Source organism: Oratosquilla oratoria, chromosome 13 (genome assembly GCF_046742065.1).
Source record: "Oratosquilla oratoria isolate Oo_2021 chromosome 13, ASM4674206v1, whole genome shotgun sequence".
NCBI lineage: Eukaryota > Metazoa > Arthropoda > Malacostraca > Stomatopoda > Squillidae > Oratosquilla > Oratosquilla oratoria.
In genome coordinates this window covers 29,819,478-29,845,489 of record NC_134789.1, presented here as the reverse complement: position 1 = coordinate 29,845,489, position 26,012 = coordinate 29,819,478, and the positions used below count along the sequence as shown (strand labels likewise).

Here is a 26,012-nt window from a genome sequence, read left to right as displayed (position 1 = left end):
TGATAATCCTGCAGTTCTGTAGGGCGAGTGCAAAAAACTAGTGTGAGTAGAGGGTGGTTGTAAATGGATGCGATCCAGTTACTAGTGAGTGGACAAGAAGGTAGAGTCACTATGTAATGAAATGGCAGAGGGCAGAGTGCTAGGGTGCCCTTCATTCATGAGTACCTAAACCGAGATGGAAACAAATGGGTGTTGGATGGGTGTGGGTAGGGGTGAAGGATGAATACATGCCTTGGCTGGCTACCTCCTTTGTATGAAGTAAGAGTATGGGTGAAGGATGAATACATGCCTTGGCTGGCTACCTCCTTGTATGGAGTAAGTTTTTTTTTGGTGCAAGTATATACTTACAGCTGGGTAGGTTGGAAATTATGGTTGATTCAAGGTCACTAGTGTTGGAGTTTTGATCTTTATATCATTTATGGGTTTCATAAATTTATTGCTTCTATTTTTTTCAATAATTTCTTCCTCTGTGTGGTATGTTAAGAAGTGGAATGTGGACCACTCCCTGACTAGTATTAAATGTTGATTGTGCACTTGTTTGAACTGGGGTGTCTGGCAAAGTTGTTAGGACTTTATCATGTTGAACTCTGGTCTTCTTGGGGCCACACACCAAGGAAAATTCTATATTGGTCTTCGCACTCACAGTATAATCTCATAGGACATTTCTTTATTATAGATTTTATTGTCCCCGTTTGGGGTATTGGCTGCACCCCGTTTGTGGGTATTGGCTGCAAGTTATTGTGGGGTTAAAATCTGCGCAGTAGCATACAGTGATACTTTAGGATCTATATGGGGCACCCCTACATACCAGAGCCACACATAATTTTGTCTGTGAAAGAAGAAATCTCTATTCATAGAGAAATGATGCTATACTGTGACTAACCCTGTGGTAGGGGAGAGAGAAAACTGCCAAGTGTTCCCACTTGAGTTGTAAAAGGCGACAAAAATGGGACAGGAATAGGACTAGGTATCCTACTCTCTGTAATCTCAAAGGCATTAGAGGGTCTGGGAGTTTTCCAACCAGAACCCTGAGGTTTGCATCTTTTAATGTGTATGGATGTGGTACAGATTAGAGTAAAAGGGAAGAGATAGGCAATATGTACAAAGAAAGATGGATGTGTATCAAGTGAAACTAAGTTGGAAGGGAGGGGCGAGTTTGAGTTTGGGAGTGTGTCAGGAATGAAGAGAGGATGAGGGAGAGAAGGGGTGGCTATACTAGAAAGTGAAGAGATAGGTAAGCGTGTGGTGGAGTGGAAGGAGGTTTCTTCAAAGTTAATGTGAATGAAGGTGAAACTGGGAAGGGAGAAGCGGGTCTGTAAGTGCATTTGGGCCTGGTAGTGAGAAGTGTGTAGAGAAAAGGGAGGCATTTTGGAGAGATTTAAATGAGTGCATTGAGAGCTTAGGGAGAAAGGTCAATGTAATGGTCTTGGGAGATCTCAATGCTAGGGTAGGAAATGAAGCAATAGGTGGAATGGTTGGGAGGTGTGGAGTTCCAGGAAAAAATTGCAATGGAGAGATGATGATGGAGATGTGACTTCATCGGTTAAGGAGTGGTTAGGTGCAAATGATATTTTGATGCAGCTCGAACGAATTTCTCTCCATCTTCTACTTTTCTGCACAAGGGGATGGAGAGAGGGGGTCACCAGTTAAATGAAGTGGCCTTGCTGTGGATGTACTGTGTTGCTTCTGACCCTGGGCAATGGGCAGGATGCAGGGATGACATGTTGTCCATGAGCCAAGATGAGAGGGAGAAGTGATGAATGGGAGTGAAATGGGTGGGGATGAAATAGGTAGGAGTGGAATTATGCCTTTTGATTTTGGCTACCCCCCTAGTTAGGGGGTACAAGCCCTTGGTGTATGCATATACCTCCCTTGTATGGGGGGAAAAAATTCTTTATATCTATGTACTTTACCAGCTCTTTTACCCTCATGGACAATCTCGTGCTGTTGTTGTGCACTATCTTACATTCCATATATTTAGTTAAGGGTATTTATAGTTTGGTTCATAATCCAGTTTTCTATAAAAAAAATTGTGGAGAGATGACACAGGTACTGGTGTCCAGTTGACCAGAATTTGGTGTAAGTAGTGGTTTGAGGGGGTTGATGATAGATTAGGTATTTATTGCAGTATGTAGATTGGGCAGTCTTGCAAAATGGGATACTGGGAGGGACTACATTGGAAAGTAGTGGTCATTTCTTTTCATGAGGTGGCCATGTGTGAAGTGGGAATGCCTTGTTCTTACAAGGACTAGTTTAATTTCAAAACATATTATGAAAATAGCTACAGCTGTGTATAGGTTTAGGTTACTTTTAGATGGTTTGTTGAATGTTGTTCCCAACATCTTTGTCACATATTAAGCACTGCTGTTGGTGGGAGTAAAGGTAAAATAAGGGAGGGATGCTGCCTTTCGTAACCCCTTGTCAGCCTTTTCACTGTTGGGGATGCCTGCATGGGATGGCACCCAGCACAAGGATACAGATCTGAAGCAGGAGTCGGTCAGTTCGTTGCCCCAGATCTCTTTTTGTTCCCAATGAACTAACAACTGCCACCGGCAGGCCCATAGGTACTCAGAGAAGAACTATTGTGTTTTGTCTAGGGACTGTTTGTGGGGCATTGTAGAATGAGATGCTCTGTGTCATCTGGGATTGGGGGAATATCGTTAAGGTCAGTCAAGTTTTTTACAATAGAGCCTATGTTAGGATTGGAAATGGAAAGAGTGCATGATTTGAAGCAAAGGTGGGGCTGTGTCGGGACTGTCATGTTGACATGGCTGCTTAATGTGCACATGAGGTGGCACGGGAGGTAAATGAAAGGGTAATGGGCAAGGGATTGGAGATGGTTAGAGATAGTGGAGTGGTAGAGGAGACAGTTGATGTTTGTGGATGACACCATACTTGTGATAGGGTCAGAGGAGGGATCAAGGCAGGTAGTAATGGAGTTTGGGAAGGTATGTAACAGGAAAGTTGAAGATAAATGTGGGTAAAAGTAAGGTGATGAAATGAAACCAAGTCTTCAAGGAGAGTCTGGAGGAAGTGGATAGTTTTAAGTATTTGGGGTCGCATGTGGTAGGGAAGGGAGTAGGTAAACTTTAGATTGAGAGAAGCAAGTAAATATCATTGAGGAATGAAAAGTATCATGAGAAATAAGCATCTGGGATTGGATGCCAAGAGATTATATGAAGGAGAGATTGTGCCTATGAAACTATATGGGGAGGACACTTGGAATTTAAGAGAGGCTGAAAGAAGTGCAAATGTGTTTGAGATGAAATGTCTGAGAATTATGGTAGAGGTTACAAGGTTAGTGAGAAATGAGGTGAGGAGAATGGGGGTGGAAAGGGAGCTAGCAGATAGGGCTGATAGGAGATTATTGGGATGGTCTGGGCACATGCAAAAAATAAGAAAGATTAGTAAAAAGTGTGTGGAAAGCAGAGATGGATGGAGTGAACATGAAGGGATGACCAAGGATGAGTTGGATGGGGTGAAAGGGGCTTTGAGCAAGAGGAGAATGGATGTGCAGCCTAAAGGGATTTCTACATCATTTCTATATTCTGTATGAGTTGGGAGGGTTACTGTGTAAGTGAAGCTGCCTTGCTATGGATGTATGGTCTTACTGCAATAATTCTGACCAGGGCAGTGGGCAGGAAATAGGGATGACATTTCATCCATAAGCTATGATGAGTGGGAAACAATGGGTGGTGGATGAGAATGAAACAGATGAGAGTGGGTGTACTGGAACAGGGTTTTCCCATAAATCCCTTATAAAGTATATGTTGTGTTGTTAGCATGTACAATAGTCTTCCATAAATAGTATGGGGTAAAGTGTTATATCCTATGTAATGGGGAAGAATATATATATATATACCAAGTGCTTTTTCCTCTTCATAAGGAAGGTAGCCAAGTCAAAGGCAAATACCTACTCCTACCCATTTCACTCCTGTCCCTCACCTTTTCATCTTAGCTCCTCATGGATAACTGATCATCCATATATCTCATCCACTGCCCTGGGTAAGAATGTAGTATATCCATAGTAAGGCTGCTTCACTAAATCAGCAATCCCCCCTCATGCAGAAAACAAGATGGAGAAATTCCTTCAGGGCTATGTCAAAATATCATTCACACATAAACAGCCCCCTCCCCATCACTCGCATAACAGTATCATCCACAGAGCCACCCTCCACTCAACACCACTTGCCTTCTTTGTTCAACATTCCCCTCTTGCTCAACCCACCCCCCATCCACCTCTGCCCTCCAGACCCACTCCATGTGCCCAAACCATCCCAACACTTTCACCAGCCCCATCTGCTATCTCCCCCTCCACTTCTGTTCTCCTCACTCCCTCACTCCATCCAACCTATCAACCCCCACCACACTTTTCAGACATTTCATCTTGAACACAAGGGTAGTAAAAGCCCTTGGTATATATGTGTCTGTGTATATGTGTATACATATATATTGTATATGTCAAGTATTGGCCCAAACAAGAATCTTAAGCTTAAATTTTTTTATACTGGCATATCAAATAAGGATAATAAAAATTATTCTTCATTGAAATATCTGTACATTTGTAAAAAATAACACAGCAACTAACGGGATCAAAGCAGGAAATAAGAAATCCTAAAATGAATTATACTAACTCATCAGCCTGTTAACTTTGTTTAAAAATTTTCAAGGGTCTAAAAAACTTTTTTACAATTTTTTTAAGTAGCTTCAACTATCTACAGCCCTGGTTGCAGAGGGAGTTGATTTCTCCAAAGCAGCTACTTTAGGATTCACTCACAAATTTTGGGCAAGAACAATGATAGAAACGGTGTAGTCAGCTCCTTCATCAAATAAAGTTTTACGACAATACTTGTTGGAATGCATCTGACAACTGACATATCACATTCATTACTACCACTGGTTTTCTTAATGCCCCAGGTGGAGTAAAAATGTGTTGGAGAGACAGTAGTGCCTAAAAATTTGTGGAGCACCTACAGCATGTTCAATTACTGCTTCATTTCTAACTCTGAGTAAACTCCTGAGCTTTATATTGCTGTTTTGACCCTTTAATCATGCCGATAAATATTTTCTGTTGCCTGCAACTGCAGTCATTGCAGCTAAAACCACAATAAAATGTCTGTATCCCACAGTATTCCCCCAATTAAATAGTAAAGAATCAATACACCATTTACAAACAATGTTGTCTTTTAATATCCTCCTTGGCATTTACTTAGGTGTTGCATCCATAGGATTCCAGAAGTTCCATATCCCTTATTACTGTCGTCTGTCAAATTTACAAGTTATAGCTTGTAGTACACTATAACACAAACAACACTGTCTAGTGACGACTCTTTTTCTTGTGCTTCCGTGATGGTGACCGTGAATGCGAACGTCTTTTCCTGGGAGATCGCGATCGGTGTGCTCTTCTTGAACTTCGTTCTCTTGAGCGTGACCTTCTTGATCGTCTGCAAAATACAACCATGCAATTAGACTTCCTAATAAAAGATGAAACCAAGTGACCAATGACAGGCTCCTGCACTGCATGTGGTGGCCTGTAAGATGGACAGCAGTGTTGCTTATTTTCAAATCTTATCAACCCTCTAAGCTACAAGTTCTCTAGGCTGGACCCAAGATCTTGATCAATTTCAATTGTATTTCTTACACAGTGTAAGCCCTACCATACTTCTCAGATACATCTTAATTATGTTTAAAATTCTCCTTTCTGCCTCTCTTAAATTCCAAATCTCCATCCAATACAATGTCATGTGCACAATCACCCCTTCACATCTCTTTGGATCCATTCCCAGATACCTATTTTTTTTATGACATTTTTCAATCATTTAATACATTTATTTGCTTCTCTCAATCTAGTTTACTTCCACACCTACTCCTACATTTCCTGCCACATGTGACCCCAAACATTTAAAAATATCCACTTTCTCCAGCCTCTCTCCTTTAAGACTTGCATCCAATTCCTGCCATCCTTTCCCCTTGTACATCTCATCACCTTCCTTTATCACACATTTACCTCGAACTTTCTCCGATTGCATACCTTCCGAACTCTGTCATAAACTGCCTTCATCCCTCCTCTGACCATGCCACAAGTGCAGTGTCATCCATAAACAACAACTGGCTCTCCTCTTATTTCTTTCCACTATTTCTAACCATCTCCAATCCCTTCCCATTTACCTCTACACTTAGTTCAGTGATTCTTACAACTTGTTTAAATACAATGTAAAGAGTTTCGGCAGCATATACCCGCCACTCTTATAGATATATCTGGTTTCTATTTCCTATCTGCTAAACACTTAAATCACTTTACCTCTTACCAAACTGAAGAGATTAATCAAACATTTGAAACAGAACCCAAAAACAACAAAACACTTGTTACTCTGACACAAATATATAACAAGGGAAAACTCTTTACAAGTCTACAAACTATATATAGGAGAAGATACTACAGGAGATCCAGTGCAATGATTATAAACAAATACTATTGCACCCTGGGGAAAGTGTTTTATATAATAGGTCATACTTATGTGGGGAGTGCGACCTTTTCCTAGATCTTCGTTCATCCGGAGAGGAACTTCTACTGTGGTGACGGTGGTGGCGATGTTCAGCACTTAATTCTCTTTCAATCTGCAACATCCAAATTTTTTTGTGAATATATTGCAACTATTTCTAATGATGGCAATCTACCCACTAATTCAATTCATTGTGGGACCAATGATGGTGGTTCTCTAAGACAGACATCAAAGGAAATCATCTCCTTTTCACTTATCTTCAGATCCCACCAACATGACCTGCATCTGGAGGGGCAGCCCCCAAGAGAATGGCACTTTGTCTGGGCTGGTCAAGATCTCTATCGACTCTAACTTTCCTCCACTTTTTTTGCACAAGAAGAGCTGGAAACTGGTGACTAATCCCTCCACCCCTCTTACTACTAGCCAGTTTAAGATACACTAGTATTTCACAGGCTATTACAAGAGCCCCTATTGTTAGGGACAATACTGTACTGAGGTGGGGTCACTGATGGAGACACTTTAGGAGGGAAGAAGGAAGAAGGGATAGCATGACAGAAATAGATTTCTATCTATACAACACAGACAACAGTTATTATTTCTTCCCAGAGATATCTATTGAAGGGCCTGAGGTCTAGTGCTCCCTGTCAGTGAAATTTGAGATTAATATATGTTTCATTGTCAATAACACATCCTTTTCTGATTATACCTTAGTAGATTTGTAATAAACTCAAATCAGTTTTCAATTCACTTACCTTTCTCAATAATTTATGGCGATAATGTTGAACCTGACGGTGCAAAGAGTAACCTGGCTTGAGTGACCGTATACCTTGCTCCACCTCATCTTGGTATTGCATAACCTTAACCTCAATTTCTCGTAACAGTGTACGGCGTTCTTCACTAGCTTCACTACTGAAATGAGGAGAGAAATGTTTGAGTTGATTCTTAATTATGAAGGAAAGCAAATATTTTATACATACACAAAGGGCTTTTTTAGCCAAATTCAAAAAGGTATAATTCCACTGCTATCAACCACCACTCCCTCCCATCCTGGATTCTGATGGATAAGGGGTCATCCCTGCATATTGTACACCACCCTGGGTCAGAAGCAATACAGTAAGACACAGCACATCTACAACAAGGCCATTTCATTTAATCTGTGACCCCTCTCTCCATCCATCATGTAGAAAATGAGAAGACAGAGAAAAATCCCTTCGGGTTACGTCACAATATAATTCACAAATAACCACTCCCTAACCCCCCCCCCCACATCCCCCACCCACTCCCTCCCTACCTCAACAGACATAACCCTCTTGCCCAATGCCCCTTTCACCCCACCCATATATCTCATCCTCAGTCATCCCTTTATATTCACTCCATCCACCTCTGCCTTTCACACTTCTTTTATTAATCTTTCTTCATTCAATCTTTCCATGTGCCCAAACCATCCCAATACCCTTTCATTAACTAAACCTCCCAACTCCTTTTCCACCCCCACTACTCTTCACCTTGTTTCTCACTCTATCCAGCCTAGTAATCCCTACCATACTTCTCACGCATTTCATCTCAAACACATTTAAACTCTTCCTCTCTTACGTTAAATGTTTCTGCCCCATACAGTGCTGTCAGCATAATCACTCCTTCATACAATCTCTTCTTAGCATCCATTCCCAAAAGTCTGTTTCTCATTACACTTTTAATCCACCACGGCATTTACTCACTTCTCTCAATCTACATTCTACCTCTAATCCTCCCTTTCCTGCCACATTCTCCCCCAAGTATCTAAAGTTATCCAATTCCTCCAGTCTCTCTACCTTCATGTCTGCTCTCACTTTCTCCCTTGTACATCCCAACCTTACTTTCACCCACATTTGACTTCAACTTCCTTCTTTTGCACACCTTCCCAAATTCTGTCGCAAATTTCCTTCATCCCTTCTCTGATCCTGCCACAAGTGCAATGTCATCAGCAAACAACAACTGGCTCATCTCCCACTTTCCTCCATTTTCTTTAACAATCTCCAATCTCTGGTCCATTACTTTGTGTTTACCTCTCACACCACCCCATCCATGTATAAATTGAACAGCCATGGTGACATCACACATCTCTGGTGAGGTCCCATCTTTACTTCAATCTACTTGCTCTCTCCATTTCTAATTCTAACACAGGCTCTATTACTCTCATAAAAACTCTTGACTGCTCTTAACATCTTTCTTCCTATCCTATCCCATATATATGCAATACCTCCCATGGTGCCTTCCTATCAACCCTAAGTCTTTTCCATACCAATAAAGACCCAAAACACATCCTTACCTTCTCCTAGAGCTTTCTCACATATCACAAAAATCTGATCCATGCAGTCCCTACCTTTCCTTAACCCATACTGTTCCTCCCTCTTCCTCTCCTAATCTTCATCAAAACCCCATAAGCCTTCCCAACTACACTTAATAAACTGATCCCTGTAAAACTACTATACTCACACGTGCTCCCTTTTCCCTTGTAAAGTAGAACTATACAGACACTCCTCAAGTACTCTACCCTCTTAGACAAACATTAGACAACCTCACCAGCCAGTCCATCATCACTGCACCTCCCTTTTTTGGACATTCCACATGACACCCATCTAACCTAGGTGCCTTACCTGCTCTCACCATCTTAATAACTGCTTTCACCTGATCTTTTCTTATTTCTCCTCCATTTTTCTCATTCATCACTGTCATCTTCTTAGCGCCTCCCACTGCAACTACCTTTCCCTCCTTATCCTCATTCACATATAAAATACATATATATATATATACCAAGGCTTTTTCCCCCTTACAAGGGGGATAGGATAGGGAGATAGGGTTGATGAAAGAATATTAGGATGGTTTGGACACATGGAAAGAATGAGTGAAGAAAGACTAGTAAAAGAGGTATGGAAGGCAGATGTGGAGGGAGTGAACATGAGGGGACGTCCTAGGATGAGGTGGATGGATGGGGTGAAGGGGGCTTTGGGGAAGAGGGGAATGTCTGTTGAGGAAGGAAGGGAGAGGACGGAAGACAGAGGTGAGTGGAGAATGGTTGTATATGGATGATGTTGTGACTGCATGAGGAGGAATGGGCGGGGGGGTGGGGGGTGGGGTAGTATGTGTGAGTAAATTTTGACGCAGCCCGAAGGGATTTCTCCCCGTCCTCTCCTTATATGCAAAGGGGGACAGAGAGGGGGGGTCGCTGATTAAATGAAGCGGCCTTGCTGTGGATGTACTGTGTCTTGCGACACTGCTTCTGACCCAGGGCGGTGGGCAGGGTGCAGGGATGACCCGTCATCCAGGAGGTGCTCAGATGAGAGGGAGGGTGGGAGGGGTGTGGAGTGTATTTAGGGATGAAATAGGTGGGAGTGTTTTTATGCCTTTCCCTTTTTGGCTACCTCCCTTGGAAGGGGGAAAAAGCCTTGGTATATGTATGTATGTACAAGGGAGGTAGCCAAAAAACAAAGTCATAAAAACCATTCTCACCCATTCCATCCCCAATACACTCCACTCCCCTCTTATCTTGGCACCTCCTGGATGACAGGTCCTCTCTGCATATTATCCACTGCCCTGGGTCAGAAGCAGTGTCGCAAGACACAGCACATCCACAGCAAGGCCGCTACATTAAATCGGTGAACCCCCCTCTCTGTCCCCCCATGTAGGAAAGGAGAAGACAGAGAGAAATCCCTTTGGGCTGCATCAAAATTTTCTCGCACATACTACCTCCCCCCCCCAATCCCCCCACCCATTCCACCTCATGCATCCCAACATCATCCATACACTACCATTCTCCATTCACCCCTATCTTCTGTCCTCTCCCATCCTTCCTCGACAGACATTCCCCTCTTCCCCAAAGCCCCTTTTACACCATCCATCCATCTCATCCTAAGTCGCCCCCTCATGTTCACTACTTCCACAACCGCCTTCCATACCTCTTTTACTAGTCTTTCTTCATTCATTCTTTCCACGTGTCCAAACCATCCCAATGTTCTTTCATCCACCATATCTCCCAACTCTCTTACCACCCCCGTTATCCTCCTCACCTCATCATTTCTCACTCTATCTAGCCTAGTAACCCCCATCATACTTCTCAGACACCTCATCTCAAATGCATTCAAACTCCTCTTTTATGTTCCATGTTTCTGCCTCATACTGTGCTGTTGACACAATCACTCCTTCATACAACCTCCTCTTAGCATCCATTCCCAAATGTCTATTTCTCATTACACTCTTTAATCCACCAAGGCATTTACTCGCTTCTCTCAATCTAAATTCTACCTCCATCTCCACTCCTCCCTTTCCTGCCACATTCGCACCCAAGTATCTAAAACTATCCACTTCCTCCAGTCTCTCTCCCTTAATGCTCATTTCCAGTCTGCTGCCAATTTCACCCCTTGTACAACTCATCACCTTAATTTTACCCACATTTATCTTCAACTTCCTTCTTTCACACACAATCCCAAACTCTGTCACCAACTTCCTCAATCCCTCCTCCGATCCTGCCACAAGCGCAGTGTCGTCTGCAAACAAGAACTGGCTCACCTCCCACTTTTCTCCATTTTCTTTAACCAAATCCCTGACCCACCACCCTTGCATTTACTTCTTGCACCACCCCATCCATGTACAAGTTGAACAGCCAGAGCAACATAATGACAAAAAATGACAAATCTAAATCCTTTGAAGTATCAAGTAACAGTACCCTCTGTAAATTTTCAATATAACAAACATGAAAACAATGATAAACAAGTTACTATACAGCTTAATCATAATTATCATATCTTACGCTAGTCTAGAATCGAATCCTCTGGAATCTTCAGAAAATTCTGAATTATTGTCTTGCGACTGTGAATCTTCATCGGATGTGTCCTTGGCCCGTCTCTTGTAGTCTTCATATTCTAAAGGCAGACCATCAATGTCATCATCTTCTGCAAATATATACATACATACATACATACATATATATACCAAGGCTTTTTCCCACTTACAAGGGAGGTAGCCAAATATATAAAATAAATTATTATATTACAATTCTGAAATACAAGTTATGGACAAAAGTATGTTACTAGACATTATCATATAATATCTATATATATCAAACAAATAAGAATGGGAAGGTAGACAGACACAGAGAGAAAAGATTAAAAAGATTGGAATAAACTTCCTACAGAGGAAGTGTAATGTAGTACAGTTCGAAGTGTTAAGATTCATTTACATAAAATCTAAACAATATACTGTAATCCCTGCCAATTCTTTGGTTCCCTTGTTTATTCATTTCTTCATTTAACTATTAATTCTTAGTATCTGACCTAGTTATGGATCAAAGGTCTCCTGTTGATTTCCTCTTCCTGTGTAATCCTTTAGTATTCCCTATTCTATCCATACACCAAAAGGCTTCCTCCTCTTCCTTTTACGGGAGATAGCCTACCAAGGCACATATCCACCCTCCAGCCATTTGTTTCCCCTTTTATCTTAGCTCCTTGTGGATGAAGTGCCAATCCTGCCCCCAACAACTATGTATCACAGGTTTCTTCCCCCTTATAAGAGAGGTAGACAAGTCAAAGACATGCATCCACTCCCATCCACCACCCTCTTTCCTTCTTAGCTCCTCATGTCTCCTACCCACTGCCTGTGTCAGAGGCAATGCAGCAAGACACAGTACATCAACAGCAGGGCCATTTCACTTACGTGGCGACACCCCCTTCCTATCCCCTCAAGCAAAAAATAGAGACGGGGAGAAACCCCTTCAGGCTGTGTCAAAATGTCATCCATACACAACCAACCTCCATTCAACCCTTCTCCTGCCTTTTACCTTCCTTGCTCAACAGATATTCTCCTCTTGTTCAAAACCCCTTTCACCCCATCAACCCATCTCATCCTGTCGTCCCCTCAAGGTCACCTTTGCTTTCTATATCTCTGCTAATCTTTCCTCACTCATTCTTTCCATGTGTTCAAACCATCCCAATAATCTTTCATCAGTCCTATTTGCCAGCTACCTTTCCAACTCCATTCCCTTCCTCACTTTATTTCTCACTGAATTTATCCAACCATACTTCTCAGACACTACCCAACAACTACCTGGGTCAAAAGACAACAACAATATTTCTTCCCAGAGACCTATGGGTCTGCCCAGTGGATGTTGCTGGTTACCTGGGAGCTGTGGATTTTTTCTAAAAGAAATCTGGGGCTATGGATTACTGTATTGCATTGCAATTTATTGTAAGATAAAATAGAGAAACCTGTACTCAGTAATACAGGTCGCAGAGATAAGGTGTGAAGGAACAAGTCATATTGGGACTGACATTTTAAACATGTCATTCACCAGGAAGATAAGCTGTGGTAAGAGATGCATGAAAAGATGCAGAGCTCGAGAATGCCAAAATCAACGTTAGAATAGTTATAAAGTATAACCAAAGGTCAGATAAGCTAATCAGAAATAAAGTATCATAGATTATATGATAAAGAGACTGGTGACAAAGTGGAAGGTACAAAGTCAGTTAGGAAGTAGAAAGAACAGAACATATCAAAATGGGTAACTCGGTGAGTCTACTTAATCACAGGACAGACAGGAGACAATGAGAGGGTCAAAGAGTCAGGGTGTTGACCTAGGGCAACAGGAACTTGAGAACTAACATGTGACTAAATTATATTTTTACAAGAATGTGTCTGAGTGTTGTTTACAATTGTGTTTGAACTTGTATTTATTCCAAAGTGTTCAAAAAACTTATGTTGGAAATATATAGAAAATGAAACAAAATCTTTCATACACCACACTACCTTCCCAACATAAAATGGTGGCAAGGTGTTAGAATTCTCCAAAGTGACTGTGACTAACAATGTTCTACAACCAGTGATGTGAATAACTGTCAGTGTTACTTCCATGTACATTTACAGTATGAGAGAACTGTTGCCCCACCCAAACCTTTGAACACGTTTTGTACATTACAACTCTGCTCCACTTTCTCGTCTCAGATGTACATGATCTGTTCCTGCCATGCTCACACCCTGTCCCGCCTGGCTGAGATTCACATATCAACGAAGAAAATCATTTGACATCTGTGTACACCTGTGTACAAGATCATTCCAACATCATAACCCACATGTCACAGATGTTAAACCCCTACTTCACTGACTTCTAAAAGCACCCTTCCAGCTATTTCTCTTCCTTGCACTCTTTGGATCAATTTGCACTTCTACGATTTCCTATATAAGACCCTCTCTATGGACACAAACAACAGGATTGACTGAGACACCTTACAGAAAGAAAGCAAAGAAGAAGGTTGATGAAAGAGTATTGGGATGGTTTGGACACATGGAAAGAATGAGTGAAGAAAGATAAGTAAAAGAGGTGTGGAGAGCAGAGGTGGAAGGAGTGAACATGAGGGGGCAACCAAGGATGAGATGGATGAATGGGGTAAAAGGGGTATTGGGAAAGAGGAGAATGTCTGTTGAGGAAGGAGAGAAGGGAAAAGACAGAAGTAGGGGTGAGTGGAGAATGTTTGTATAAGGATGATGATGTAATGTATGGAAGGGAGTGGGTGGGGGAGTATGTTTGAATGATATTTTGACACAGCCCAAAGGGATTTCTCCACACCTTCTCTTTTTCTGCATGAGGGGATGGAGAGGGGGTCACCAATTAAATGAAGCGGTCTTGCTGTGGATGTGCTGTGTCTTGCTATACTGCTTCTGACCCTGGGCAGTGGGCATGATGCAAGGATGACCAGTCATCCACGAGGAGCCAAGATAAGAGGGAGGGAGGGGGGTTAATGGGAATGAGGTATGTGGGAATGGAATGGGTGGGAGTGGATTTTATGCTCTTGTGAGGGGGAAAAGCCGTTGGTGTATGTGTATATATGTATATGTATGTATGTATATATATATATATATATATATATATATATATATATATATATATCTCCTTTATATGGGGGGACGGAGAGGGGGGGGTCGCCGATTTAATGAAGCGGCCTTGCTGTGGATGTGCTGTGTCTTGCGACACTGCTTCTGACCCAGGGCAGTGGACAGGGTGCAGGGATGACCCGTCATCTAGGAGGTGCTAAGATGGGACGGAGGGTGGAGGGGTGTGGAGTGTTTTCAGTGATGGAATGAGTGGGAATGATTTTATGCCTTTTCCTCTTTGGCTACCTCCCTAGTAAGGGGGAAAAAGCCTTGGTATATGTATGTATATGAATACCGTATGTATACAAATATATATTTATATATATATATGTATATTATTTATGTATATGTATATATATATACAAACACACATATACTTATATATATGTATATATATATGTATGTATGTATATATATATATATATATATATATATATATATATATACATGAAGGTGGAAGTAGACAAGGAATAATGGGCAAATTTTAATGCTTTGTCCTTTCACCCCACAGGGTCTTAATCACAAAGTTTTGTGATCAAGACCCTGTGGGTTGAAATGTTAAAGCATTAAAATTCTACCATTATTCCTCGTCTACTTCCTCCACCTTCAGTTACATTTGTCATTGTATAGTTAATTCAATATTATATACATAATAATAATAATAACAACAACAATAATCACGAGAAATTCTATAAATTGATACCAACCATAACTGTCCTCTTGTTTTGGTTGACCAGTTCTGTCATACACAGGAGTTTGATCAGACCCACTTTCCACTTCTTGCTCATCTTCATTTGTCTCTAACAAGTCCCATTTGGAGGTTGTCATGGCCTGGAAAAATTAATAAACAAATAAATAACATAAACATACCAAAAGACTTCTTTTTCATTATAAGGGAGGTGCCGGCCAAGGCATGGAACTACCCTTCACTCATTTAACACTCCCCTGTTCTCCCTTTCATCTTAGTTGGATAAAGAGCCATCCTTGCCCCCCTGCCTCTGGCTACCTTCTCATCATTATACATTTGCCCACATTTACTCCAAATTTCTTCTCTCACATACCTTCCCAACTCTGCCACTAGCTGGTCAAGACCTTCCTCTGACCCAGGCACACATGCGGTATAATCAGCAAACAACAACTGGCTCACCTACCATTCCCCTCCACACTCATTAACCATCTTCAATCCCATCCATAACCCTTGCATTTATATCCCATCCTACCTCATCAATGTTCATGTTCAAAATCCATGCTGACATTACACAGCACTGGCACAATCCCACTTCCACCTCAAACCATGCACTCTCCCCATTTCCAACTCAATCACAAACTCTACTGTTTGTGTAAAAAACTGACTGTCCCCAATCTATCCTATACATCTCCAACACCTAAAATGCCTTCCTGTTCATTCTGTCATAAACCTACTCCTGATCCATACATTAATAATAACAATAAATAAGTTATCCATGCATCCTCTTACTTTCCTAAACCCACACTTTCCTCCAACTACTCCTCTGATCTACTACTAATACTTTTAATTACCACCCTCGTATATGGTTTTCAAACTACACTCAACAAAGTGACCCCTCTAAAACTACCACAATCATATTTGTTCCTTTGTCATATGGAACCATACACACACTCCTCCAGCCCTCTGGCATATTTTGGAGAGCTGGTGGGCACACACTGAACAACCTCACTAGCCAATCCACAAGAACAGTTCCTCCCTTTGTCAAACACTTAACATGACAATCCATCAGACCCAGGGGCCTTACCAGCTTTCATCACTATCAATGCTCTTCTATCCCATCTTTTCCTTGAGCCATATCTATGTGCAGGATCCCTAGTCCCATCACACCCATATCATTGCCTTTTATGATACACATGAGAACACAATGGCAGAACCCCCCACCACCAACACACACACACACACACACACACAGGGGATAAGGAAGAGATAGTTATAGAAGTGGTGAAGAGGTAGAAACACAGAGGTGGTAAAGAATATATTCAAGGGCAGCAACAAAACATTAATGGGGAACAGTTACTAAAGTAATATCATTCCTTTTTGAGTAGAATTTTTTAAACTACATACATACATATACCAAAGGCTTTTTCCCCCCAAACAGGGGGTAACAAAGGATGTATGTCTCTAGCATAAAGGAACACCTCCAAAACAGTCCTTAAATTATTGGCTGCATGTTAACCACTTCCATACGGTGACGCCTACGTAGGCGTCATGAGGAGCAAGTGGGTACGCGATGATGCCGACGTCGGCGTCTTGATTATATTTATTGTAGTCATACCTATGTAACATCCATTCTCTCTAAACTGGCTTCATCATATTTTCTATGGTTATCAAAATTCACGGGTGAAAGAGAACGAACAATTGAGCACTGACTTTATTTTTTATAATGCGATTATTATGACGCAACATCGCACGTCGGGCAGCTAATGCTGCCAGACGTGCGATGTGCCCCGGAGTGAAGAGGTTAACGAGAGATGATAATGGAAGAGAAGGCAGTAAGAGGAAGATGGCCGGAGTATTTTTGGGAGTTGCTAAATGTAAAGGATAGGGAGGGAAAGGTAGTTGCAGTGGGAAGTGCTAAGAAAATGACCGTGATGAGTGAGGAAAATGGAGGAGAAATAAGGAAGGATGAAGTGAAGGCAGTTGTTAAGATGATGAAAGCAGGTAAGGCACCTGGTCTGGATGGTTGTCATGCAGAAAATCTAAAAAAGGAGGTACAGTGATGGTGGACTGGCTGGTGAAGTTATTTAATGTTTGTTGGCGAGAGGGTAGAGTGCCGGAGGACTGGAGGAGTGCCTGTATAGTTCTACTTTACAAGGGAAAAGGGGACAAGTGCGAGTGTAGTAGTTTCAGAGGGATTAGCTTGGTAAGTGTAGTTGGGAAGGCTTATGGGAGGGTCTTGATTGAGAGGATAAGGAGAGGGAAAGAGGGAGTAATTGGTGAGGAACAATGTGGGTTTAGGACAGGTAGAGGTTGCGTAGATCAGATTTTTGTAGTAAGACAGGTATGTGAGAAAGCTTTAGGAAAAGGTAAGGATGTTTTTGGACCTTTAAGGATTTGGAAAAGGCTTATGACAGGAGAGACTGGAAGGCACTGTGGGAGGTACTACAGATATATGGGATGGGAGGAAAGATAGTTTTCCTCCCATCGCAGTCAAGAGTTTTTATGAGATTAGGAGAGCAGATGTAAAATGGGGTAAGAGTATAACAGAAAATTTTGAAAGTAATAAAAAGATGTTTTGGAAAGAAATTAAGAGAGGAAGAGGAGGCGAATCAAGTAGAGAAGAAAAGGTAAAAGGTGTAGATGGAGAGATGATAATGGAGGAGAAGGCAGTAAGGGGAAGATGGGCAGAATATTTTAGGGAGTTGCTTAATGTGAAGGAGGATAGGGAGGGAAAGATAGCTGCAGTGGGAAATGTTAAGAAAATGAGAGTGATGAGTGAGGAAAATGGAGGAGAAATAAGGAAGGATGAAGTGAAGGCAGCAGTTAAGATGATGAAAGCAGGTAAGGCACCTGGTCTGGATGGATGCCATGCAGAATGTCTTAAAAAAGGAGGTATAGTGATGGTGGACTGGCTGGTGAGGTTATTCAATGTTTGCTGGAAGATAGGGTTGATGAAAGAATATTAGGATGGTTTGGACACATGGAAAGAATGAGTGAAGAAAGACTAGTAAAAGAGGTATGGAAGGCAGATGTGGAGGGAGTGAACATGAGGGGACGTCCTAGGATGAGGTGGATGGGTGGGGTGAAGGGGGCTTTGGGGAAGAGGGGAATGTCTGTTGAGGAAGGAAGGGAGAAGACGGAAGACAGAGGTGAGAGGAGAATGGTTGTATATGGATGATGTTGTGATTGCATGAGGAGGAATGGGCGGTGGGGGTGAGGTAGTATGTGAAAGTAAATTTTGACGCAGCCCGAAGGGATTTCTCCCCGTCCTCTCCTTATATGCAAGGGGGGACGGAGAGGGGGGGTCGCCGATTAAATGAAGCGGCCTTGCTGTGGATGTGCTGTGTCTTGCGACACTGCTTCTGACCCAGGGCGGTGGGCAGGGTGCAGGGATGACCCGTCATCCAGGAGGTGCTCAGATGAGAGGGAGGGAGGGTGGGAGGGGTGTGGAGTGTATTTAGGGATGAAATGGGTGGGAGTGTTTTTATGCCTTTCCCTTTTTGGCTACCTCCCTTGAAAGGGGGAAAAGCCTTGGTATATGTATGTATGTATGGAGAGAAGGTAGAGTGCTGGAGGACTGGAGGAGTGCCTGTATAGTTCCTCTTTACAAGGGAAAAGGGGACAAGTGTGAATGTAGTAGTTTCAGAGGGATTAGCTTGTTAAGTGTAGTTGGGAAGGCTTATGGGAGGATCTTGAGTGAGAGGATTAGGAGAGGAACAGAGGGAGTAATTGGTGAGGAACAGTGTGAGTTTAGGACAGGTAGAGGTTGTGTAGATCAGATTTTTGTGGTAAGACAGATATGTGAGAAAGCTATAGGTAAGGGGAAGGATGTTTTCGGGGCCTTTATGGATCTGGAAAAGGCTTACGACAGGGTAGACAGAAAGGCACTGTGGGAGGTTATGCGGATATACGGGATAGGAGGAAAGCTTCTAGGAGCTGTCAAGAGTTTTTATGAGAGTAGTAGAGCGTGTGTCAGGATTAGAAATGGAGAGAGTGAGTGGTTTGAGGTAAAGGTGGGACTTCGTCAGGGATGCGTTATGTCACCCTGGCTATTCAACTTATACATGGATAGGGTAGTGCGAGAGGTGAATGCAAGGGTAGTGGGTCAGGGATTGGAGATGGTTAAGGAAAATGGAGAAAAGTGGGAGGTGAGCCAGCTGTTGTTTGCGGACGACACTGCGCTTGTGGTAGGATCGGAGGAGGGACTGAGGAAGCTGGTGACAGAGTTTGGGCGAGTGTTAGAAGAAAGCTGAAGATAAATGTGGGTAAAAGTAAGGTGATGAGATGTACAAGGGGTGAAAGTGGCAGTAATCTGGAAGTGAGCATTAAGGGAGAGCAATTGGAGGAAGTGGATAGTTTTAGATATTTGGGTGCAAATGTGGCAGGAAAGGGTGGAGTGAAGGTGGAGGTAGAATGTAGATTGAGAGAAGCGAGCAAATGCCTTGGTGGTTTAAAAAGTGTAATGAGGAATAGGAATCTGGGAATGGATGCTAAGAGGAGACTGTATGAAGGAGTGATTGTGCCAACAGCACTGTATGGAGCAGAAACATGGAACATAAGAGAGGAAGAGAGAAGGAACTTGAATGTGTTTGAGATGAAATGTCTGAGAAGTATGATGGGGGTTACTAGGCTAGAGTGAGAAATGAGGAAGTGCGGAGGAGAACAGGGGTGGAAAGGGAGCTGGGAGATAGGGTGGATGAAAGAGTATTAGGATGGTTTGGACACATGGAAAGAATGAGTGAAGAAAGACTAGTAAAGGAGGTATGGAAGGCAGATGTGGAGGGGGTGAACATGAGGGGACGTCCTAGGATGAGATGGATGGATGGGGCTTTGGGGAAGAGGGGAATGTCTGTTGAGGAAGGATGGGAGAGGACAGAAGACAGGGGTGAATGGAGAATGGTTGTATATGGAAAATGTTGTGATGCATGAGGTGGATTGGACGGGGGAATGGGGGGTGAGGTAGTGTGTGTGAACAAAAATTTTTGACGCAGCCCGAAGGGATTTCTCCCCGTCCTCTCCTTTATATGGGGGGACGGAGAGGGGGGGTCGCCGATTTAATGAAGCGGCCTTGCTGTGGATGTGCTGTGTCCTGCGACACTGCTTCTGACCCAGGGCAGTGGACAGGGTGCAGGGATGACCCGTCATCTAGGAGGTGCTAAGATGGGAGGGAGGGTGGAGGGGTGTGGAGTGTTTTCGGGGATGGAATGGGTGGGAATGTTTTTGTGCCTTGTCCTTTTTGGCTACCTCCCTGGTAAGGGGGAAAGAAGCCTTGGTATATGTATGTATGTATGTATGTAGACCTTGTGTTAGAATCAGAAATGGAGTGTGTGAGTGGTTTGAGGCAAAGGTGGGGCTTTGCCAGGGATGTGTTATGTCACCTTGGCTGTTCATATACATGGATGGGGTGATGTGAGAGGTAAATGCAGGGGTAATAAATCAGGGATTGGAGATGGTTAAAGAAAATGGAGAAAAGTGGGAGAAAAGCCAGTTCTTGTTTGCTGACGACACTATACTTGTAGCAGGTCAGAGGGATTGAGGAAGTTAGTAACAGAGTTTGGGAAGATGTGCGAAAGAAGGATGATTTATGTGGGTCAAAGTCAGGTGATGAGATGTACAAGGGGTGAAAGTGGCAGCAGACTGGAAGCGAGTATTAATGGAGAGACTGGAAGTGGATAGTTTTAGATACTTGGGTGTGAATGTGGCAGGAAAGGTAGGATTGGCGGAAGTAGAACGTAGATTGAGAGAAGCGAGTAAATGCCTTTGGGGATTAAAAAGTGTAATGAGAAATAGACATTTGGGGATGGATGCTAAGAGGAGATATCTTGTATGAAGGAGTGATTCTGCCGACAGCACTATATAGGGCTGAAACATGGAACACAAGAGAAGGAGCTAGAAGACTGAATGTGAGATGAGGTGCCTGAGAAGTATGATAAGGATTTCTAGGCTGGATAGAGTGAGAAACATGGTGAGGAGGAGAATGGGGGTGGAAAGGGAGTTGGGAGATAGAGTTGATGAAAGAATATTGGGATGATTTGGACACATGGAAAGAGTGAAGAAAGTAGTAAAAGAGGGGTTTGGAAAGCAGATGTGGAAGGAGTGAACATGAGGGGGCAACCTAAGATGAGATGGATGGATGGGGTAAAAGGGGCACTGGGAAAGAGGGGAATGTCTGTTGAGGAATGAGGAAGGATGGGAGAAAATAGAAGATAGGGGTGAATGGAGAATGGTTGTGTATGGATGCATGAAAGGGAGTGGGTGGGGGATGAGGGTGAGGGAGTATGTGTGAAAAATAAATTTATGCAACCCAAAGGGATTTCTCCCCACCTTCTCCATTTCTGCATGAGGGGACGGAGAGAGAGGGTCGCCAATTTAATGAAGCGGCCTTGCTGTGGATGTGTTGTGTCTTGCAAAACTGCTTCTGACCCAGGGCAGTGGAGAAGATGCAAGGATGGCCCGCCATCCAGGAGGAGCCAAGATGAGGGAGGGAAGGGGATAGATGGGAGTGGAGTATATAGGGATGGAATGGGTGGGAGTGGATTTTATGCCTTTGTTTTTTGGTTACCTCCCTTGCAAGGGCAAAAAAGCCTTTGGTATTTGTATATATGTAGCTGAATCATCCCTGTATCCTGTGAACAGGCTTGATCACATTTAATGTGATTAAAAACATTCTGGATGAAAGAGAACAAGTATAACAGCAATAACAACATTTTATAATGTACATAGTGCAGCTAATGTGCATGTGAATATTTGATTCTCCTTATCCTGAATAACTTGCAAGTCAAAACTTTTCAACATAATTCAATGGCAGATAAATATAATCAAACTTACCTGTGCTTCTACTTGTTTTGGACTGACACTTTCCCATTTTGATGACACAAAACCAGGTGTTCCTTCTACATCTCTCTCCCTTCCACGTGAACTACCACTACCACTGCCAGAATTGGGCACCTTACGAGAAGGCAGGTGACTGAGCCCCTCGGACAAGGGTATGCCATCAACATCTTCTTCTGTATTCGATATAGGCTCTTCTGCTGGATACATATCATCCACTGCAAATAACATTCTTAATGATAATTTGAAAAAACTCTTGGAATATATATGTCTGTTGAGGAAGGATGGGAGAGGACATAAAGGGGTGAATGGAGAATGGTTGTATATGGATGATGCTGTGATGCATGAGGTGGAATGGGTGGGGGATGGGAGGTGAGGGAGTATGTATGAGAAATAATTTGATATAGCTCAAATGGATTTCTCCCCGTCTTCTCCTTTTCTGCATGTGGGGATGGAGAGGGGGGGGGGGGGGGGTCATCGAATTAATGAAGCGGCCTTGCTGTGGATGTTCTGTGTCTTGTGACATTGCTTCTGACCCATGGCAGTGGATGCAGGGATGACCCATCATCCAGGAAGTGCCAAGATAAGAGGGAGGGAGGTGGGTGGAGGGGAGTTGAGTGATAGGGATGGAATGGGTGGGAGTGGTTTTTATACCTTCATTTTGTGGCTACCTACCTTATAAGGGAAAAAAGCCTTTGGTATATATGTATATATATACATACACCAAAGGCATTTTTCCCCCTTAGGTGAGGTAGCAAAGGGAAAAAAACAAAAAAAAAAAAAACAAAAAAAAAAACACTCCCACTGCAAGACACAACACATCCACAGCAAGGCCACTTCATTAAATTGGCGACCACCCCTTCTCTGTCCCCTCGTACAGAAAAGGAGATGGAGAGAAATCCCTTCGGGCTGCATCAAAATTTTCTCACACATACTTCCTCACCCCCTATCCCGCACCCATTCCACCTCATGCATCACATCATCATCCATATACAACCATTCTCCATTCACCCGTCTTCTGTCCTCTCCTGTCCTTCCTCAACAGACATTCCCCTTTCCCAAAGCTCCTTTTACCCAATCCATGCATCTCATCCTAGGTCTCCCCCTCATGTTTACTCATTCCACATCTCTTTTACTAATCTTTCTTCACTCATTCTTTCCATGTGTCCAAGCCATCCTAACACTCTTTCATCCACCCTATCTCCTAACTCCATTTCCACCCCCGTTCTCCTCCTCAACTCCACATTTGTAACTCTATCCAGCCTAGTAACCCCTATCATACATCTCAAACACATTCAAACTCTCTTCCTCTCTTATGCTCCATGTTTCTGCCCCATACAGTGCTGTTGGTACAATCACACTCCTTCATGCAATCTCCTCATATCATCCATTCCCAAATGTTTTCTCATTATATATAAATATATATATTCCACCCTCCCCTAAGAAAAGGGAAAGAGGATAAGTATTATATTATGTAGTAATTTCAGAGAGATCTGTGTAATGTACATTTGTGAGGCATTTGGATGTGTTAGGAGAGGAACAAAGGGGGTCAATCAATCCATTGGCCCAGGTATTGCTTGCAGAAGACCCACAGCATTCAGGTGGCACAGCCACTGGACAGGCCAATGGGACCCTCAGGGAAGATCAATCAATCAATCAATCCATTTATCTGGTCTCTCTTGAAGGAAATTGGCAAAAAAAAAAATTGGAACTTTATGTCACTTATGGAAGAAATATTATATTGTGAAAATTGTGTGTAAAACAGCATTGTTGCCTTGGGATCATTAGTGTGGGGCAGAGTAGGATGAAGTGATCAGTATCTTAATGTGATGGCTGCATCTAAAGCAGTCAGATTTTGTGCTGACACTAAGTGCTGGATGGTGTCCTGAATGCATATTTTTATTTATTAATTTATTTATCATTATAATTTTTATTTATTAATTTATTTATCATTATAATTTTAATTTATTTATCATTATAATTTTTATTTATTAATTTATTTATCATTATAATTTTTATTAATTCATTTATCATTATAATTTTTATTTATTTATTTATCATTATAATTTTTATTTATTCATTTATTTATCATTATAATTTTTATTTATTCATTTATTTATCATTATAATTTTTATTTATTAATTTATTTATTATAATTTTCATTTAATTTATTTATTATAATTTTTATTTATCAATTTATTTATCATTATAATTTTTATTTATTAATTTATTTATCATTATAATTTTTATTAATTCATTTATCATTATAATTTTTATTTATTTATTTATCATTATAATTTTTATTTATTCATTTATTTATCATTATATTTCGCATACGGCCTGGTTATGATCCGCCTTTGTAAACCTTTGATAGTGTGGTTCTTGCTTCTCTGAGGTGCTCCAGTGTCCAGCTTATATACAGCTGCACTGTCAAGACAGCAAAAAATAGGATGGCTACACCCCAAGAAGACACAAGGCAGTGTCCGCTGCATATTACTCAAATGTATACAACAACCTCTTTTCTTTTCTTTGTACGTCTCATATGACTCCCCCGTCCTCTTTTGTAACCAATCTGTGAATGCTCGCTTCTTCTCTTCTACAACCTTCTTTGTTTCCTCATCCCACCATTCACTACCCTTTCTTCTATTTCCCCCTGTCCTTCTTGTTCCACACACCATCCTTGCACACTTTAAGACTCCCTCCTTGAACCATCCCCATTCCTCCTCCACCCCCAACTCTGCTCCATCCTTTACTCCCTCCCACTCCTCCTTCAGGTTATTTAATGTTTGCTGGAGAGAGGGTAGAGTACCGGAGGACTGGAGAAGTGCCTGTATAGTTCCTCTTTACAAGGGAAAAGGGGACAAGTGTGAATGTAGTAGTTTCAGAGGGATTAGCCTGTTAAGTGTAGTAGGGAAGGCTTATGGGAGGATCTTAATTGAGAGGATTAGGAGAGGAACAGGAGTAATTGGTGAGGAACAGTGTGGATTTAGGACAGGCAGAGGTTGTGTAGATCAGATCTTTGTGGTAAGACAGATATGTGAGAAAGCTATAGGAAAGGGGAAGGATGTTTTTTGGGCTTTTATGGATCTGGAAAAGGCTTATGATAGGGTAGACAGAAAGGCACTGTGGGAGGTTATGCAGATTTATGGGATAGGAGGAAAGCTTGTGGGAGCTGTCAAGAGTTTTTATGAGAGTAGTAGAGCTTGTGTCAGGATTAGAAATGGAGAGAGTGAGTGGTTTGAAGTAAAGGTGGGACTTCGTCAAGGATGCGTTATGTCGCCCTGGCTGTTCAACTTATACATGGATGGGGTGGTGCGAGAGGTGAATGCTAGGGTAGTGGGTCAGGGATTGGAGATGGTTAAAGAAAATGGAGAAAAGTGGGAGGTGAGCCAGCTGTTGTTTGCGGACGACACTGCGCTTGTGGCAGGGTCAGAGGAGAGATTGAGGAAGCTGGTGGCAGAGTTTGGGAGAGTATGTGATAGAAGAAAGCTAAAGATAAATGTGGGTAAAAGTAAGGTGATGAGATGTACAAGGGGTGAAAGTGGCAGTAGACTGGAAGTGAACATTAAGGGAGAGCGACTGGAGGAAGTGGATAGTTTTAGATACTTGGGTGCAAGTGTAGCAAGAAAAGGTGGAGTGAAGGTGGAGGTAGAATGTAGATTGAGAGAAGCGAGTAAATGCCTTGGTGGATTAAAGAGTGTAATGAGGAATAGACATTTGGGAATGGATGCGAAGAGGAGACTGTATGAAGGAGTGATTGTGCCAACAGCACTGTATGGGGCAGAAACGTGGAACATAAGAGAAGAAGAGAAGGAGTTTGAATGTGTTTGAGATGAGGTGTCTGAGAAGTATGGTGGGGGTTACTAGGCTGGATAGAGTGAGAAATGAGGAGGTGAGAAGGAGAACAGGGGTGAAAAAGGATTTGGGAGATAGGGTTGATGAAAGAATATTAGGATGGTTTGGACACATGGAAAGAATGAGTGAAGAAAGACTAGTAAAAGAGGTATGGAAGGCAGATGTGGAGGGAGTGAACATGAGGGGACGTCCTAGGATGAGGTGGATGGATGGGGTGAAGGGGGCTTTGGGGAAGA

At 42.3% G+C, this 26,012-nt stretch overlaps 1 protein-coding gene across 7 annotated transcripts in view; it reads right to left on the bottom strand.

Annotated features, from left to right (window-relative positions):
* Positions 1–4,535: 4,535 nt before the first annotated feature.
* The window catches only part of LOC143032362 (U2 snRNP-associated SURP motif-containing protein), a 101,770-nt gene continuing 80,293 nt past the window's right edge, over positions 4,536–26,012 (bottom strand). For 4 of the 7 annotated variants that reach the window (XM_076196987.1, XM_076196994.1, XM_076196991.1 and 1 more), the window contains 6 exons: positions 21,919–22,139; positions 15,110–15,233; positions 11,290–11,431; positions 7,256–7,412; positions 6,515–6,618; positions 4,536–5,444 (listed from right to left, as the gene is read on the bottom strand). In XM_076196987.1, coding sequence (XP_076053102.1) covers positions 5,318–5,444; positions 6,515–6,618; positions 7,256–7,412; positions 11,290–11,431; positions 15,110–15,233; positions 21,919–22,139 — 875 coding nt within the window. In that variant the 3' untranslated portion in view covers positions 4,536–5,317. The remainder of the gene's footprint in view (positions 5,445–6,514; positions 6,619–7,255; positions 7,413–11,289; positions 11,432–15,109; positions 15,234–21,918; positions 22,140–26,012) is intronic. The other 3 variants (XM_076196988.1, XM_076196989.1, XM_076196990.1) reach the window with 3 other exon arrangements.